The sequence below is a fragment of the Halichoerus grypus genome, chromosome 8, assembly GCF_964656455.1.
Source record: "Halichoerus grypus chromosome 8, mHalGry1.hap1.1, whole genome shotgun sequence".
NCBI lineage: Eukaryota > Metazoa > Chordata > Mammalia > Carnivora > Phocidae > Halichoerus > Halichoerus grypus.
The window spans coordinates 130149245-130165153 of NC_135719.1; the positions used below are offsets into that span (position 1 = coordinate 130149245).

The following is a 15909-nucleotide window of genomic DNA, read 5'->3' on the forward strand; positions in this document are numbered from 1 at the left end:
AGCATGTTATGCAAATATTTTTGTTTAAAATTTTCAACCAACCAGGTGATTGCATGAAGAAATTTTTTTCTTGCATATTTTCACATACTAGTTTATTTTGACTATTTGATAGTTTTTGGATGCATATTCAAAATGGCTATATATTTCTTTTGAGTGAACCTTAAAAAACTCCTTGGCTCCTACTTTCTTAAGTAGTTATTTTTCTACTCTCCTCCCCTATCCCCTACATCTCCATTAATATCTTTAAACTTTTTCATCATCTATTTTAGTTGTGGCTTACTTTATATTCCTTTTATGTGTTGTTTCTAAGTATCTTCCTCAATATCTGAAATAGTTTCTGGTACACATGCCTTTCCCTACATCCTTACAGTCTTGTCAATCAGGTAACATCAAATGTATATCTAGATATAACAGAAAGGTCCACGGGACAGAGATGACACAGTTCTTGTTCTTTAGAAGCTTTTAAATTATGGGGGCGGGGAGGGGGAGAAATTTGCATATGCAATAGATGTAAGAATTATACAAAGAAAAAATTCACTGCATTTATTTTAAAAAAATTACATATACAGATGCTGAGATTTTTAAGGCATCTGCAACAATAAGATATGAAATAATGAAGACAATGAGTCCAGGCCTGCAGGCATCTCACATCTCATAATTTCAAGATTAAGTGATATTTGGGGCGGTATATTTATTTTCTGACTGTCGTCTCTCTCTGCATGTGAGTGTGCTTAAAACCACCACTTCAGCATATAGACTTAAGAGTACGCATATTCACGTTCAAACATTTTTTTTTTTTTTTCTTTTAATAACGTGAGATTGTCTGAGGTTCTATGATTAGAGTCTGGTCACATTACATGTCACTTCAAGTTCACTTTTCCCCAAAAGCTAACAGTGCTAGAAAAACAGAAACATTAGCAGATGAATAATCTAAATAAGGAACCTGTTGGTTTTTAGATGCCGTAAGGACCTATATAGCATGTTAGTTCCTAGGGCAAAATACCTCATGCAGAGTCAGGGAAACTTTTTAATTTTTAAGTGGTTAATTATTTCTGCCTTACACAGTCTAATGCTTTAAAAGGCAAGGACAAATCCCTACTACTAGAATTAAGGGAATAATTTCTCCAGTTTATTCAGTAATGGCACCAGCAAATGACAGGTGCTTAACCTGTCTTTAATTTTCTTTTTTTTTTTTTTTTTTTGTCTTTAATTTTCTTAGGTCAATTTTCTAGAAGAACTAAATGAGACATTCACAAAAGGGTTTAAAGATGATTTCTCTTTTGAAAATATTTTAAGATACTAAATTTCATATCAAAATTGAAAACAAAGAAAAATTCACAATTAAGAATCCATTTAATAAAGGACCAATACTTTGTGTAGAATACTTGGTTTATCTCAGAGGCTTAAGGAGCTGAACTTCCCCTGAGCTAAGAGCAGTGGCAAAGCAAATGATCAATTACTCCTAATTCTGTTTAGTAGCATGATGAAGGACTGAACCATAAAAATGTAACTCAATTTTGAATATACTTCTTAATCCTCACACCATCGTATGCTGCAGATACTACTGTTATTCCCATTATACAGATGAAGCAACTGAGAACCAAAGTGTAACTAACCTCATCAGTCATGCCACTGCATGGGCATCTGGGATACAAATCCAAGCACTTAGAATGCAGAAATGGCAGTGTTCTTAGTATAGAAATACTTTCATGGTAAATCCCCAGAAGCTGTAACATTGCTCGATGTAAATTCCTAATCCCTCTCTAGCTATCAACTTTTGGCATCTAGAACTTTGGAGATATGTCCCTGATGGGCTTATTTATGGAAGAGAAGTTTCAAGACACATGCAGGAAGAGGTTCATCTGGCCAGTGCTGAAGAGTCCGTGCTCAAGATCATGCATCCAAGCACATGCAAGCACAGGAGGGCTCAGGATTTTCTTTCTTTTGACTTGAGGAAGTTAGGTATGAGATTCAGTTTTATGATACTCACTAACACACCCTTTTCTTTTTTTGTAACATTTTGCAATAGTATAGCACGCTATCTGGCCACAAGAGGTGCTTCAGTAAATGTTGGCTGTGAAGACAAAGGCAGAGTTACCACTCTCTGATTGACCCACCGGTTCTTGGCTTCTTTATTAAAAACTGAGAAGCGAAAGTTTGCAGTTTCATTTATTTTCTCTAGACTAAGGCAAGATCAAGTGGTAGAAACAACAGTGAAATTCAGAAATCGTGTCCATTCGGCTCTGTGGCATTTGCACCTACAGGCAGGTTTAGCCATCAATCTGTCCAAGAGCGCAAAGAATAAGCTGGCAATTTTACTATTCCCAAATCTTCAACACACACCAAACTGCCATGTAGTTGAGCAGTTTGTACTAGTCAACGGTATATTTTTCCTTAGTTGTTCCTTTGCTTCAGACTACAGGGAAATTGAATAATGAATGTAGTATGACAACATAAATAGCAGCAATTAGGAACTAGAAAGGGGCTTTACTGCAGTTGTTAGTTTCCTGTCTCCTGTAGAGAAAGCTTAAAGAAACAGATTTAACCGTGGGTATACTTTGGTAAATATCCTTCTCTTTGTAAAAATGCACATGTGTTTATTTTCTTCGGAACATATAACAACTACCATTTTCTGAGAGTGCTATTGCAATCATACATTTTGAGGTTTAGATGATAAAAAAATTAAAGGAGATGCTATATTTTTATTTTAAAAATAAGTGTGTGCATTTTTGGCACTATACAGATGTTAAATAAACAAGGTTATGAAGCAGTTTATTTGGGTTCAAAAATGCAATTCTATTTCATTTGGAAAGAGATCCACTGCAAAACTTTCTTGACAAATGGCTGAAAGGTGGTAAGAAGACCTGAGTAAACAAATTTCAAGGGGAGGAAGGGTGAAATCATAAAAAGGATAGACTGTCTGTCTTTTTACTTGTGGGGACTCTATCCAGCACAGCTGTATCAGCTTCATAGGGCCCTCTTTTCATCCAAACTGTATCAGGCACTCATTGAAACCAAACGGAACAGTCGCAGAGAATAGGCCGGCAAGTCATTTTGTGGATGTACATCCTTCAAAGGGCCTTAGTGCTTGGAGTTGTGTGGATTTCTCAGAATACCAGAAGAGTACTCTATTTTTAGATTGTATACTTTAAGAGAGTTCTAAAAATCAGACACCCACTTAGATACAAGTGTTTATGTGTATCTTGGAGTAAGAGGGTAAATAAGGCTTGTTACATACAAACACCAGTTCACGTGGCAATATGACACCAGTGACTATATTTGAGCTAAAATCTAGAAGAATTTTTGTCAACAACAAATTCTATGTCTTCACATAACACCATTCTAGTCACAAGTAGTAGAAGAGCTCCTTTAAAAAGCACCCATCTATAAAATTTGAGAACAGGTGGCATATCTTCATTGAAAAACTTGAATAAAGAAGGCTTTCTAGATCTTTTCCAACTCTCATTCCCAATAATATTTTTTAAGTGCACTATATGAAACTTACAGAATTTGCTATTCCAGATTACTGCTTTGTTTTTAGACATGACCAAATTATAAGTCATAGTCAACCCATGATCTTATTTTAGATTAATTGGGGGAGTTTTTTGAATAATACGAAGAATGAGTTGAAGGGAAGACAGAAGGAATAAACAAACATATCTCTTCCCCTTGAGATTCTTTTTTTTTTTTTTTTTAAGATTTTATTTATTTATTTGACAGAGAGAGAGACACAGCGAGAGAGGGAACACAAGCAGGGGGAGTGGGAGAGGGAGAAGCAGGCTTCCCACGGAGCAGGGAGCCCGATGCGGGGCTCGATCCCAGGACCTGGAATCATGACCTGAGCCGAAGGTAGATGCTTAACGACTGAGCCACCCAGGCGCCCCTCCCCTTGAGATTCTCGAGATTCCCTTTCCATCTTTTTCTTGCCACTCCCTGATGTGAGGGAAGAATCACATATGAAGACAAGTGAAGACTAGTTTAATATTCTCTGTATCCCCTTACCACTGGTCTACAGGCAGGAGGGTCTTGAGATCCACTATCTGATTTCTGTGACATCACTTTAGTTCTTAAAATTGAAAATAAAAATTATTCCCAAGGCAAAGAATTTTAAGAATATTTGCCTCCACGATGCGATTCCATGTTAACCAGGGGCAAACAGTATATGCAAAGACTTCCTGGAAGAGATGGAGTTTAGCCATTTCTGCTATAGTGGCAGGTAAAGAGACCATGCTTCTGATTTATTGGTCCCAGACACATGCTTCAGGCAGGCAGATGAACAGTGGTGAGGTGGAAGGCAGGCTGAACCGGAAATCGGCATACCTGATTTGTGGATATGCATAGTTCCAGTAATGTTATTTGTGTTCTGTAGTTTGGGGAATATCACTTTTCCAGGCCTTTCTAAGCTTCAGTCTTTTATTTGCAAAATGGGGATAAACAGTGATGGTCTTTATTATCTCATACCCACAGGGCAGCTGTTATTATTAAGTAAGAGAGTGAATCTGAAAGCGCAGTGAAAGTTGTCAAATACTTTCCAAGCAGCAGGTATTTTAAAAAGCCTGATTCTGTAACGTACTGTCAACTCTGGTAATTCTCAAATGCAGAAGAGGAGGTCAGTGACACTCTAAAATTACAGCTAATAAAAATTTGTCACAGAGTTTGATGCAGAAACAAGGCAAACTTAATTAAAACTATATCCAATATTTAGAAATACATTTGCTGTTCTATAGACATTATCCAAAAGACAAAAGTAATAGGAGTTTAATGGCACATAAATACTTTTATACATACTGTGCCCTCAGTGGAGAACGTTCCCTCCTGTTTCCTTATCTGGTTAAAACTTTTCCCCCCAACATTACGAGCAGTTTCAAGCATATTGGAAATCTGAAAGAAATTTACAGAGATCACCCATATACTCACCATCTAGATTCTACTATTAACATTTCATTATATTTGTTTTATCACATATTAATCCATCTATCTATCCCTATGTGTATCCACGAACCCAACTTATTTTTTGGATGCCTTACAAAGTAAATTATATACATTAGTACACTTTCCCCTATAGACTTCAGCATGCATATCATTAGCTCCACTTGGATTTTTAATTTTTAAATGTAAAATTTATGTTCAATGAAATATACAAATCTTAAGTAAACTGGTTAAATTTTATTATCTTTTATCACTTCCTTAGGGAACGCTGCCCTGCCTTCACTGATCCCATCAAACAAGCTCTCCACTGTGCCCTGAGCCTTTCCTTTGCAACACTTACCAGAATATTTATTTGTGTGATTATCTGATTAATGGTCATGTTGATGCTGGGAAATAAGCATCACAAGGGTAGGACATACCTGTCTTCACTCGCCACCGTACCCCCAGCACTCCACCCCATACCTCCATAGAGGTGGTATTCAATAACTACTCCCTGAATGAATGAATGAATGAATGGGTCTTATTCAGTGATGGAAAGGTTCTCATTCATTTATTCAATCTGCAAACATTTAGTGAATGCCTCCTCTATATCGGACACTGTTCTAGAGTTAGCTGAGGGAGCACACAACAAGATGAGGCCAAAGATGCCTCTGGGGCAAGATCTTAAGAGGGCCTTTTTGGCCACAGTAAAGTTTTTTATATTTAATTCTAAGTGAGATCAAAGGTCTTCAGAGGACTTTGAGCAGAGGAGGGATATGCTCTTATTTACAGCCCAAAGTAAACCCTCTGATGTTGTTTTCAGATCTCTAGTCCCTCACCCCCACGCAGAACTCCTGGAGTCTGGGGAACTGAGAGAAGGCAAGACAGGCATCTCATTCCCAGGTTAGAGTCCTGCTGAGCAGCAGAAACTCTGAGACCCACCTCATGGGCACCATCTGGGTGGAGCTCCATGAAAAATATACTGAGAGAATATACCATATCCCTAGATAGTGACTGGTGCCATATCAAAAGCCCTTGATTTACCCAAAGACATACTTTCTGACTGTAAGCATCTGAAAATGTCCTAAATGTCCACCAAATGGTTTCTCTAATAACGTTAGATTATTTACATTAATCAGATAACATTTTTATTGTGGTAGTCTTCTGAGGTGAGGCAGCAAGATACAGTGGAAAAAAAATCACTGATTAGAAACCAGGAGATACAAGGTTCTATCTCAGCTTTGCCATAACCAGTTGCATGAACCGGGAAAATTATTTAACCCATGGGCTTCAGTTTCCCAATCAGGAAAATGGAAAAGTAGAATCTAAAAATCTCTAAGAGACCTTCTGGCTGTAGCTTTAATCACTGTGGCTTTAACTTCTTTTCCACAGTAAGTTGGGGGTCTGATTTTTAAGCTTAAGAGGTTGGAAAGAATGTGAAAAATGGTTTTATAAAGAGAAAGTAAAATAAGGAGAAAATCACATATGGGATTTTAAGAGTTAATACATACCCAAGAATACTTGTGGGGTGGAAAAACCTTCACTGCTTTATAGCAGAAAGCAAAGTTACTGATTACATAAGAAAAACAGGAAGAAAGACATTTTGATCTTCTTGGGTGTTTGCCCCATCAAAAAACTCCAGATATTTACCATTTTGTATTTTTAGAACAGATACTTCCAAAAGCAGGCAAAGAATTGCTTTTCATTTTTTTTTCACTTTATAACTGCCCTTAAATATATATATATATATTTTCCCTTCATCTAAATACTGCTAATCAGGTTCCAGTTCTATTATCATGAATGTTACTCCATACTTCTGCTCCTGTCCCATCATGACTTTGCACACGAAGCCCTTCTGTCTGAATGTTCTCCACACACTGCTTAAATTAGCTCACGGATTCTCCTCCAAGACTTGGCTTGGTCGCTACCTTCTCTCACATGGCAGTTAAAAGTGTGGGCTCTTGAGCTGGTCGGCCTGACCTGAAATCCTGGTTTAGTCACCTGCTAGCTATGTGTCTCTAGGGAAGTTCCCGGATCCCTCTGCACTGGAACTCAGTATCCTCATTTATAAATAGGAATGATAATAATACCCACAGTGTAGAATTATTGTAAGGACCAAATATATTGGTGCATGTAAAGTATTTAGAGCAGAGAGGGACACTAGTAAGCACTCAGTAAGCACTAGCTATTGTTAAAACGGTAATCCTAGTTATTATTCTGTGAAAGGCTGCCCTAAAGTCTGGGTTAGGTGCCTATCCTCAGTGCTTCCTATGCACATATGTCTCCTGTCCTGTGTCTGATCATTTCCTAACTGTGTGCTTACTTGTCCCTTTTAGTAGACAGCAAATGCCTTAATGGCAGGACTGTATTTTTCCCTATATTTCTAGTGCTAAGTACCTAGCATCACACACAATAGATTTTAGTTTTATGGGGGGAAAAAAAAACCTCTCCTCAACACAAAGATCAATAAAGGCACAATTAGAACTCAGAAATGTTGTGGAAAGAAAAATACACTACAGATTATTTTTTAAAGGTAGAATTGAAAAGGCAACTTTTTGAGGTAACGAGAATGTTTCTAAACAGACTCAAAATTAAAGGAATAACAACAAAAAACAGAACTGGAAGAAAAATGAGGGACTGTAAAGTTGAGTTAAAAGGTGTAGACAAGAGTTAGAGACAGGAAGATGAGAAATAAGATCCTCTTGTGGACCTGCGAAGCTGGAGCAGGAAGCTTGGGATGGGGAGAGCACCCTCTTCCTGTGGACGAACTGGCAGGGGGCTAAGCCACACCAGGCTGTGATGGGGACACCCGACCCCGGGCAGATACTGAGAAATGCTAATCATTTCCCTGAATACTGCAAAGCCCTAGTCCCAAGGCCTCAAGACACGCTAATGCAGGCAATCACGGTTGTCTCTTCTGTATTTAACATGGAACAGAGGGTCCTGACGTAGAACACTGATAAGGAATGATAATTGTTCTGGTTGATGTAGGGCCCAGGCTAATTTACCTAAAAGCACCTTCGTGAGGTGAATATAATTAATCTTCTCTGTTTTCAAAATAAAGGGTTATTTTCTTTTTAAGAGATGTCCTGTGTTTTCAAAGAGAATGACAAAACAAATTAATCACTTTCTATTACTCCACACACAGCACTTGGATTTTGAAAGAGCATGTGAACAGTTAATCCCCTATATGGATGAGTTTCTGGTGACAGGCAGATCAGATCTAAATAGAAATCAGGCAAGGTATTTTATTTTTATCATTGTGGCTTTGAGACTTAATTCAAAAATAACCGAAATCAACCCTGCCTATACTTTTAAAGTTTGCTTTCATAATTAATCCTTTTTTCAACACTTAGAAACACTCTTTTGGATCTTGTATAAAGCATTCCCCTGGCCGACTGCTTCCAAAGCAGACAGAAGCAGAGACTATCTAGAATATTTTAAAACCATTGAAAATTCAACTGAACTATCTTGTAAGGAATCCCAACTGCCAGGCCATACTTAGTTCAAAGTACCAATAATTTGACATTAGAGCAATGCATTTTGGCAGACAGCTTACCTAAACAACTAATGCTAAAGGTGAACTTTAAGTATGTTTGAGATGCTCTGTTAAGCTATGTCTTGAACAGAGGGCAAGAGGGCATAGGTGGAGTATATGTGAGCAAAAGTATGTATTTTTAACTAAAAACAATCCATTTCTAAATTTTCTGCCATTGGCTGAGAAAGATGGACTACCAAAGCCAGTGGGCATAAAACAGCTGACAATAGGATTTGGTGAGCAAATTCCTCTGACATTTGCCACAATCAATTGTTTTCCTGAAACTTAAATTGCTAGAAAAATTTTTTTTTTTCCCCAAATGAAAGCCATGCATTTATTTAACTGGACAATAATGAAGCTTTGTGGCCTTGTGGTTAGTGTGAAAAGGAGTTGGCCTTGCCGAAACAATTTGAAATTTTGAACTTAGGCTCCCCCCCCCCCACTTCATTTTAATATACTCAACTAAAAGGAACAAGTTCTGTAGCCTCTACTGGACACATTTAAAAAAACAAAAAAAAAAAAAACAGAAGTGGCCAAAACCACATGACTTTGGACATTTAAAGTATGCTATGAAAACTCTAGAGAACATGCAAGACTCTGGAAATTGTGCAGGATTTCACAGCATTTACTATACAGAAACTAGATGAAACATCAATCTTCCCTTTATGCAACAAGAATTACTAAGCACTTACTATGTGCAAATCAAACTATATAACATCACTACATCAGACATCATTCTGCTAAAGCTGCCCAGATTTAGTTCAAGCATATTCTTTTGGTTCCTGAATGAAAATAAGTTATTAGGGCAATAGAGAGAAATATGTATACTGATTGCACTGTAATGTTTCATTAACTGACTTTTTTCACCATTAAACTGGGAAATTTTAAGTATAGTGACTATACCTTACTGTTCTTTGGATCTATGGTGTTAATGCATAACAGCTACTCAATAAATACTTCTTGAAGGTGGTGCTATAGTTGCTTCTCAGCCATCCGGGAACTATACACATGCAATATTTTTAAAATATGCTAATGTAAAAGATAATTTATATTCAATTTGGGAATGATCTCATATGCTCTCCAGTGAATATGGGTGTGCCAGGAGTTCTGGGATACACTCTAAAAGAAATAATGAAGTTGCAACAATAAATCATATTATGTGAAAAAAGTATTCAACTTTTTCTTTGAGGATTCTTGCTCTCTACATTTTCTTGGGATATACTAGGACAGAATGCCCTTGAGAAGTACCAGTCAGAAGGACCAAATTTGAAGTATTTTATATTGCTTTATACTGCCTTAACCCTCCCAACCCCCCATCATCAACTTTAGTTGAAGGCCAAAGGTGAGAGGTTTATTCTATATAATTTCTAAGGCGGTGCAGACACATATATATCACAAAGTCATGCAGAACACTACTTTAAATATAAATATGCTCTCTCTCTCTTAAACTTAGAGGGAATCCAGTGATTCAAAGGAACTTTCTAGAGATGCAAACAAGATACCTATTGATAATGAATCTGGGTCTATCAAATTTACTGTAATATCATTTGAAGTCAGTTGCAATTTGCACCCTGTGGGAACCATAGGAGATTCATTTGTAACAAAAACAAACAAACCAACAAAAAAACAAAAAGAAGGGAATACAGAATGGAACTTTGCTCCCAGATCCTGGAGCACAACAATGTACTTCTGCTTAATCTTTAGTGTATCAGAAAAATTAGTCATCACCATTTACTCTGGTCCAATGGGTAAAGTTTAAAAAAAAAATTTTAGTTATATGATAAATAATTTAGAGAATGATAGTAAAGAATAACTTTGTTAGAAATTTTAGTAAGAATTTAGGCATATTATATATTCCCTGGTTTTAAAGGTATGAATGCAAATGACTTCTGATGAACTATCATTCACAATTCTGGAATATACCCATCTTATAAATATTGATTTCAGATTTCAAATATATTTCTAATGAGTCCTAGTTTACCATTACTTCTGTCTCATTATTCTTGCACTTGCATCTTCAAAACACAATACTTCCAAAAATATGACAACTCTTAACTGTCTTAAATTGATAAAGCTATCTTTTCACTACATAACTGTGAATTTTTCATTTTTTAGATTTATAAGCATCAATTAGAATGGTCAATCCAACAAAAAATTTTCTGTATCATCTTCTCCTTCTCATTGCATTTTTATACAACCTGCTTTCAACATTTGCCCACTTATGAACCATATAACGTAAATTTTGGTGAACAAACATAAGTTGAAAGAGTATTGAATACATTCTTTTAGCAAAATGGGCTGGTCCAGGTTCTTGTTGCAAAATATTGCATGATGAAGTCCTTCTTGTTGAATAACTAACTGGATGAGACTATCTTATTTCCTTTCTGTCCTTAGAAATATATTGTTCATTCATCGATTCTTCAGTTTGCAAAATTCATCTAGAATATTATCATTTGAAGACTCAATCTGACTTTTTGCTTATACAATTTCACCATCTTCATTAGTTTCTAGAGTGCCACTGTCTGTCTCTTTATATTCATCTTCTGATTCATCTAATAACTGTGAAATGTATTCCTCTGTCAGATTCCTTCTCTTTGTCATTATGGAAGAAAATGAGAAATTCTGAATTCTCAACCTCCATTCAGTAAAAGTAATAATAATAAGGAAAAACACTACCAAGCTTCTTCTTGAAAGGTAATAGAACACTTGGGAGGTACGTCTCCATGACACTGCTACATGTCTTGGGATAGCTGTTATCCTAGAATAGCTTTTCAAGGATGTTTGTATAGCAAACAGAGACAGTGTCTCCCTCTGGTACAAAGGTTGGGTAAGATTTCTTGTAGCTCTTTTTATAAGACTGGGGGGTTGCATAACCTCAGGGTTCCTCAGCTATAACACAAATTCACATCATGTGCCACAACCACCTGGACCCTTGTCCATTGCCCCTATGGGACTTGAGAAGCAAAGGGAAGACACAAACATGTATGTAGTTCATGGGGCCTGCTGTGCCATGAATAATAAAGTCTTTTGTCTTGTGTCCTCTTCCAGCATCCATCAAGTGTGTCAGGATAACCTGGTGAAGTGCATGTAGGGTAAAATCTCTTCATTTCTTGATAGACTTTGGACAACACAGTAAGAAAACTGAAATATTATGTAATAGTAATGACTTAGTTCACTTATTGCAAATCCTTCTGTGTGATTCCATTATTCCTCCACTTTCATACTATTTTAGTTTTGCCTAGCATAGTCGGGAACAATTGATGAATAACAATAAAATAATTCCTAGGATGGTGAAACAGGAAAATGTTTCAAGAAAATAAGTTCACCAAGATCCATTATGTATTTATTACATGGTACAATAGACCCATGTGGTATTTGCGAGACAGAATCAGTTTTTTCTCTTTTAAAAGGGAGGAAAATTTCTCTTTATTCTTTGGAAGATATTTTAAAAAGAACAACGGTAAAAACGATGACAAAAAAAAAAAAAATCAATCCTAATCAAAAGGAATGGAAAGACCAAGACTGGGTCCAACTGGTATAGTGAAGATTAAATCACCCTTTTAAAGCTCTCCACCTTTTATCATCACCTCTCAGAATCCTCTTTATCCATTTAGTGCCAAATTTCTCTTCCCTTGGAGCCTTCCTAAACTGTTCCTGGGGTGGGGTGTGTGGCTAATAGAAAGTCTGACAATTCATGAAGCACGTGTATGGCACTGCCTTGTGAGAAGACTTGCTTCCCCCTAAGTCTTGCACCATCTGGTTGTCACATGTTGCATGGAGAAGTGGCTGAAAGGTAATGAGCGTGATACTACCAATGGGATCAACACAAAGGTAGTACAAGGAGAAAGAAGAAATGAGGAAGGCAGGTAATCAACATAACCTTAGTCACTATGCCAAAAGCAACTTGATTAAGTAGCTAATTTTCCCAACATACTGATGTACAAACAACTTATTTGTTTTGAACTGTTCATACAGTTTCCAAAAGTGTTGTTTTTGTAAGCTGCCTGGTCTGTTAAAATTTGTTAAAATCAGAGAATTAGTCATTTGGCAAATTCATGATTGGATAAATTTGCCCTTGAAGTTAGGCCTCGCAAATTTAAATTTTAGTAAGATGCTTGAAAAATTAAGGAAAACAGTGTCTGAGAAAGAATCTTACAACTGTTTTGGTGGATTAGAAAGAAGAAATACTAGAGACAACACATGATACTAGCAGTCAAAAAGGCATGAAATTAATTCAGTGGAAATGAATAGGACTAAATCCAATAGACATGAAGGCAGAGTAGCACCGGGCCCTAGGGGATGGACCATAAGGCATATTCTTAAAGGGCATGTTGACGATGGCCAAAATCAGTGATTCTCAACCATAACTGCACATTAGAATCATCTGGGAGAGCTTTAAAAAAGACTGGGTCCTACCCCAGGTCAACCAAATCTGGGGGCTGAACTAAAATTATTAGGATTATTAGTAAGATCCGTAAATCTGTATGTCTCAGAGCCAACATTGGAAACGAGTGAATTAAATTTTGGAGGGAAACTTCAGATAACATAGAGTGTCCAGACACATAACCTGTGTGGTGAAACTCAGACCAAAATTCAAGTGTCCTGATCAACGAGCCCAAACTTCCTAGTTCATATACTGCTTCTGTGACTGGTGAAGGTAACGCACACATAAGGGAGGAGTATTTTTAAAAATTAGGAAAGGACTTTCTCATCCATTATCTCATTTGCTCTTCTCTGCAAAACCGTGAGACAAGCAGGACAAGCACTGAGCTCATTTTATAGATAACAGAAAAATTAGGCTCAGAGAAGTTCAGAGATTTGCTACTGGCAAAAGAGCCGGGGTTCACAACCATATCTTCTAACTCCCAGTCTACCAAATCCTAATCAGTCTCTAAGAAATTTGGAAGTCACCTGCCTTTTGTCTTTCCCTCTCACTCAACTGAGAACAAATACACTCTTCTCCAAGACTAAACAAATGTCTAATGAGGAGCTTTGAGGTATTAGAGCACAAAACAAGTTCTGAGTTAGAAATGATAGAGAAATGCAAATGATGAAGACAGGAAGTTCTCTGAAAAAATGTAAAGGGAGTCCTTCAGACTCCAGGTGTTTTGTCAGGGAGTCTATACTTAATGTGTTGTAGACAATCCGGTTAATGTCTGACGACAATGAAACAAACAAGCCAAGGATGTGTTTCACTGGCCTTTGCTGTGGATAGGTAGAGAGGGAGATGATAGTCGTGAAAAACACTGAAAAAGACCCAGAAAACCATTTATGTAACACCAGCTATGCAAAATAATTAGGAACAGAGCCTGAAGAGAATAATGAGGGAAGGGCTATTTTGATGGTTTGGTCTTTTACTGTTTGATGTTCAAATATAATATAATTGGGGGCAATGATAGGTTGAAATCATTCACTAATGTTAAATAATTAACATAGGACCACTTTGGATATTTATATTAATAGTGCTAATAGTGACAATTTATGCTCTCTCCAGCCTTTCATCTGAGATCAAAGTTTATTAAAAGCCCTAAACAAACTTTATAAACACTTGTGTAAGTAGAATTAGAGTTGGTATGCAGATGCATAAAGTAAAACAGATCAACTGAGGCATTTAGTATCACTGAGCAAGCTCAAGACAGAACTAGTAATACAACCTAGAGGCATGCCAACTCTTTTCTTCAAAATTCAAAAAGCAGAAAACTCAGTTCACAGTTGCTTTATAAAACTTTATTGATCAATACGTGGAGGGCATATTCCGACAACCCTACATATGGTCCATGAATGTCAATGTCCTATTTATAAGTCCACTTCTGGCCCTGCTCAAGGTAAATACAGGATCTGGCTGTTGATTTCCTTCCTCTTTACTTTGCACATTCACCAGACCCTTGTAAAGTGTTCCTTACTCATGTCTTCATTGCTCTTACCAGTCACAAGAGGAGCATGTGGAATGGAAAGAACACTGTGTCACTAATCAGGCCACTTGAATTCTAGCCCTAGTTTTGCCACACTTGGCAATTCATAAACTTCTTTGGCCACTTCTCATCTGTAGGGTGAAGGGTTTTGAAAAGGATCTCTAAGACTCCTTCCAGCTGTCATGTTATCTAAAATGTGAGACTCATGGCAGCAGGGACCTAACCTGCTATACACTGAGGGATGTAACCATGGTAGAGATTCAACAAGCACTTGTTATATAATATATGATTAAATCAGGTACACTGTTTGATAGTAACTACTGGTAAGTCAGAAATTTTGAAGACCAGAATTTTTAATTCCTCCTAGACTAGACCAGAGCCTTTTAGAGAGGGGACATTTCAGGTATCACCTGGCCCAGCCCAATCATTAAAAAAATAAGAAAACTTAAATTTAGAGAGGTTAAACAACTTGTCCAGGATCATGTGCCTGGCCATGGAAAGAGATATGACCAGAACCTAGCTTTTCTGACTCTGAATCAGATACTATTTTACTATATCACCATCATTTAAACTAGGCATGTAATAATTTTCAGCTGAAACTTGTAACTGGTTAAAACTAGATGAACAAAGTGAAAATCCCCCAAAACAGCTTTCTATTTAAAGGCTACTTCAAAAATGTAACACACGCTATTCCCACCAACCATATATTAAGTGTATAATACCAATATTTTGTTTTATAGTTGTTAGGATATTAAAAAAAGACTTAATACACTATTACTCTGAGATTTCACCCATATATGCTCTTTTAGAGAAAACAGAAAGCATTTCTTCTATGTATTATATTTTTCAGAAACATCCTTCCATTGTGTTTTGTAATACACACTCATATTATCTTCACAGTATAAAGCAAGAGCTTCTTACAGAGAGAATGCCCTGTTATTGATAGTATTTAGAGCAGGGCTATGAAACACATTGTCTAGCATCGCAGTTAGACGGGCGGTGTGACTACTTATCAGCGTCAAATATGAAGCTGTCAGTCTGACCTCCAAACACTGAGCAATTCGATAATATTAAATTCATCTGCCAGTGAATCCGTATTCATTATGTAATTTCTCAATGACACTTTCCCTATGTCACTGTGTTTATGAGAAATTTGACAGGGCTGTAAGAAACCACTTTTGCAGGCTGAAGGAAGTCTTATATTTTTAAATTGGTCATCACCTTTTGCCACAAGGTTGCAACTCTGAACACACAGCCTATTTGAGTAGCATTTTCTTCACTTGACCTTAAATACAGTCATGTTTTAGAAATTTAACCCTTTGAAGATGACCCCATTATTGGAAAACATACATACTTTAATACTGACGAATGCAGAAAACAGGCTCTGTATTTTGGGACAAGGTGGCGAAAGGAGAATGTCTAGATTGTTTCAACCCAGATCCCTCATGAGAGATTCATGAGGACATTTCCGTTTGCCCTCAATGCGAATATGCAGAAGGTAGACTAACATTAGAGCAGTGGGAAACTTGGCAGCACGGGCTAGGACAGGGT

The 15909-nt window shown here is 37.0% G+C and overlaps 1 protein-coding gene across 2 annotated transcripts in view; it reads right to left on the minus strand.

The window, feature by feature from the left end:
• CEP128 (centrosomal protein 128) overlaps positions 1-15909 on the minus strand; it is a 387410-nt gene that overhangs the window by 27100 nt on the left and 344401 nt on the right. The window contains exon 22 of one of the 2 annotated variants that reach the window (XM_036093994.2): positions 4789-4881. The exons of the other annotated variant lie outside the window; for it this stretch is intronic. Coding sequence (XP_035949887.2) covers positions 4789-4881 — 93 coding nt within the window. The remainder of the gene's footprint in view (positions 1-4788; positions 4882-15909) is intronic. 2 annotated transcript variants of the gene reach the window in all.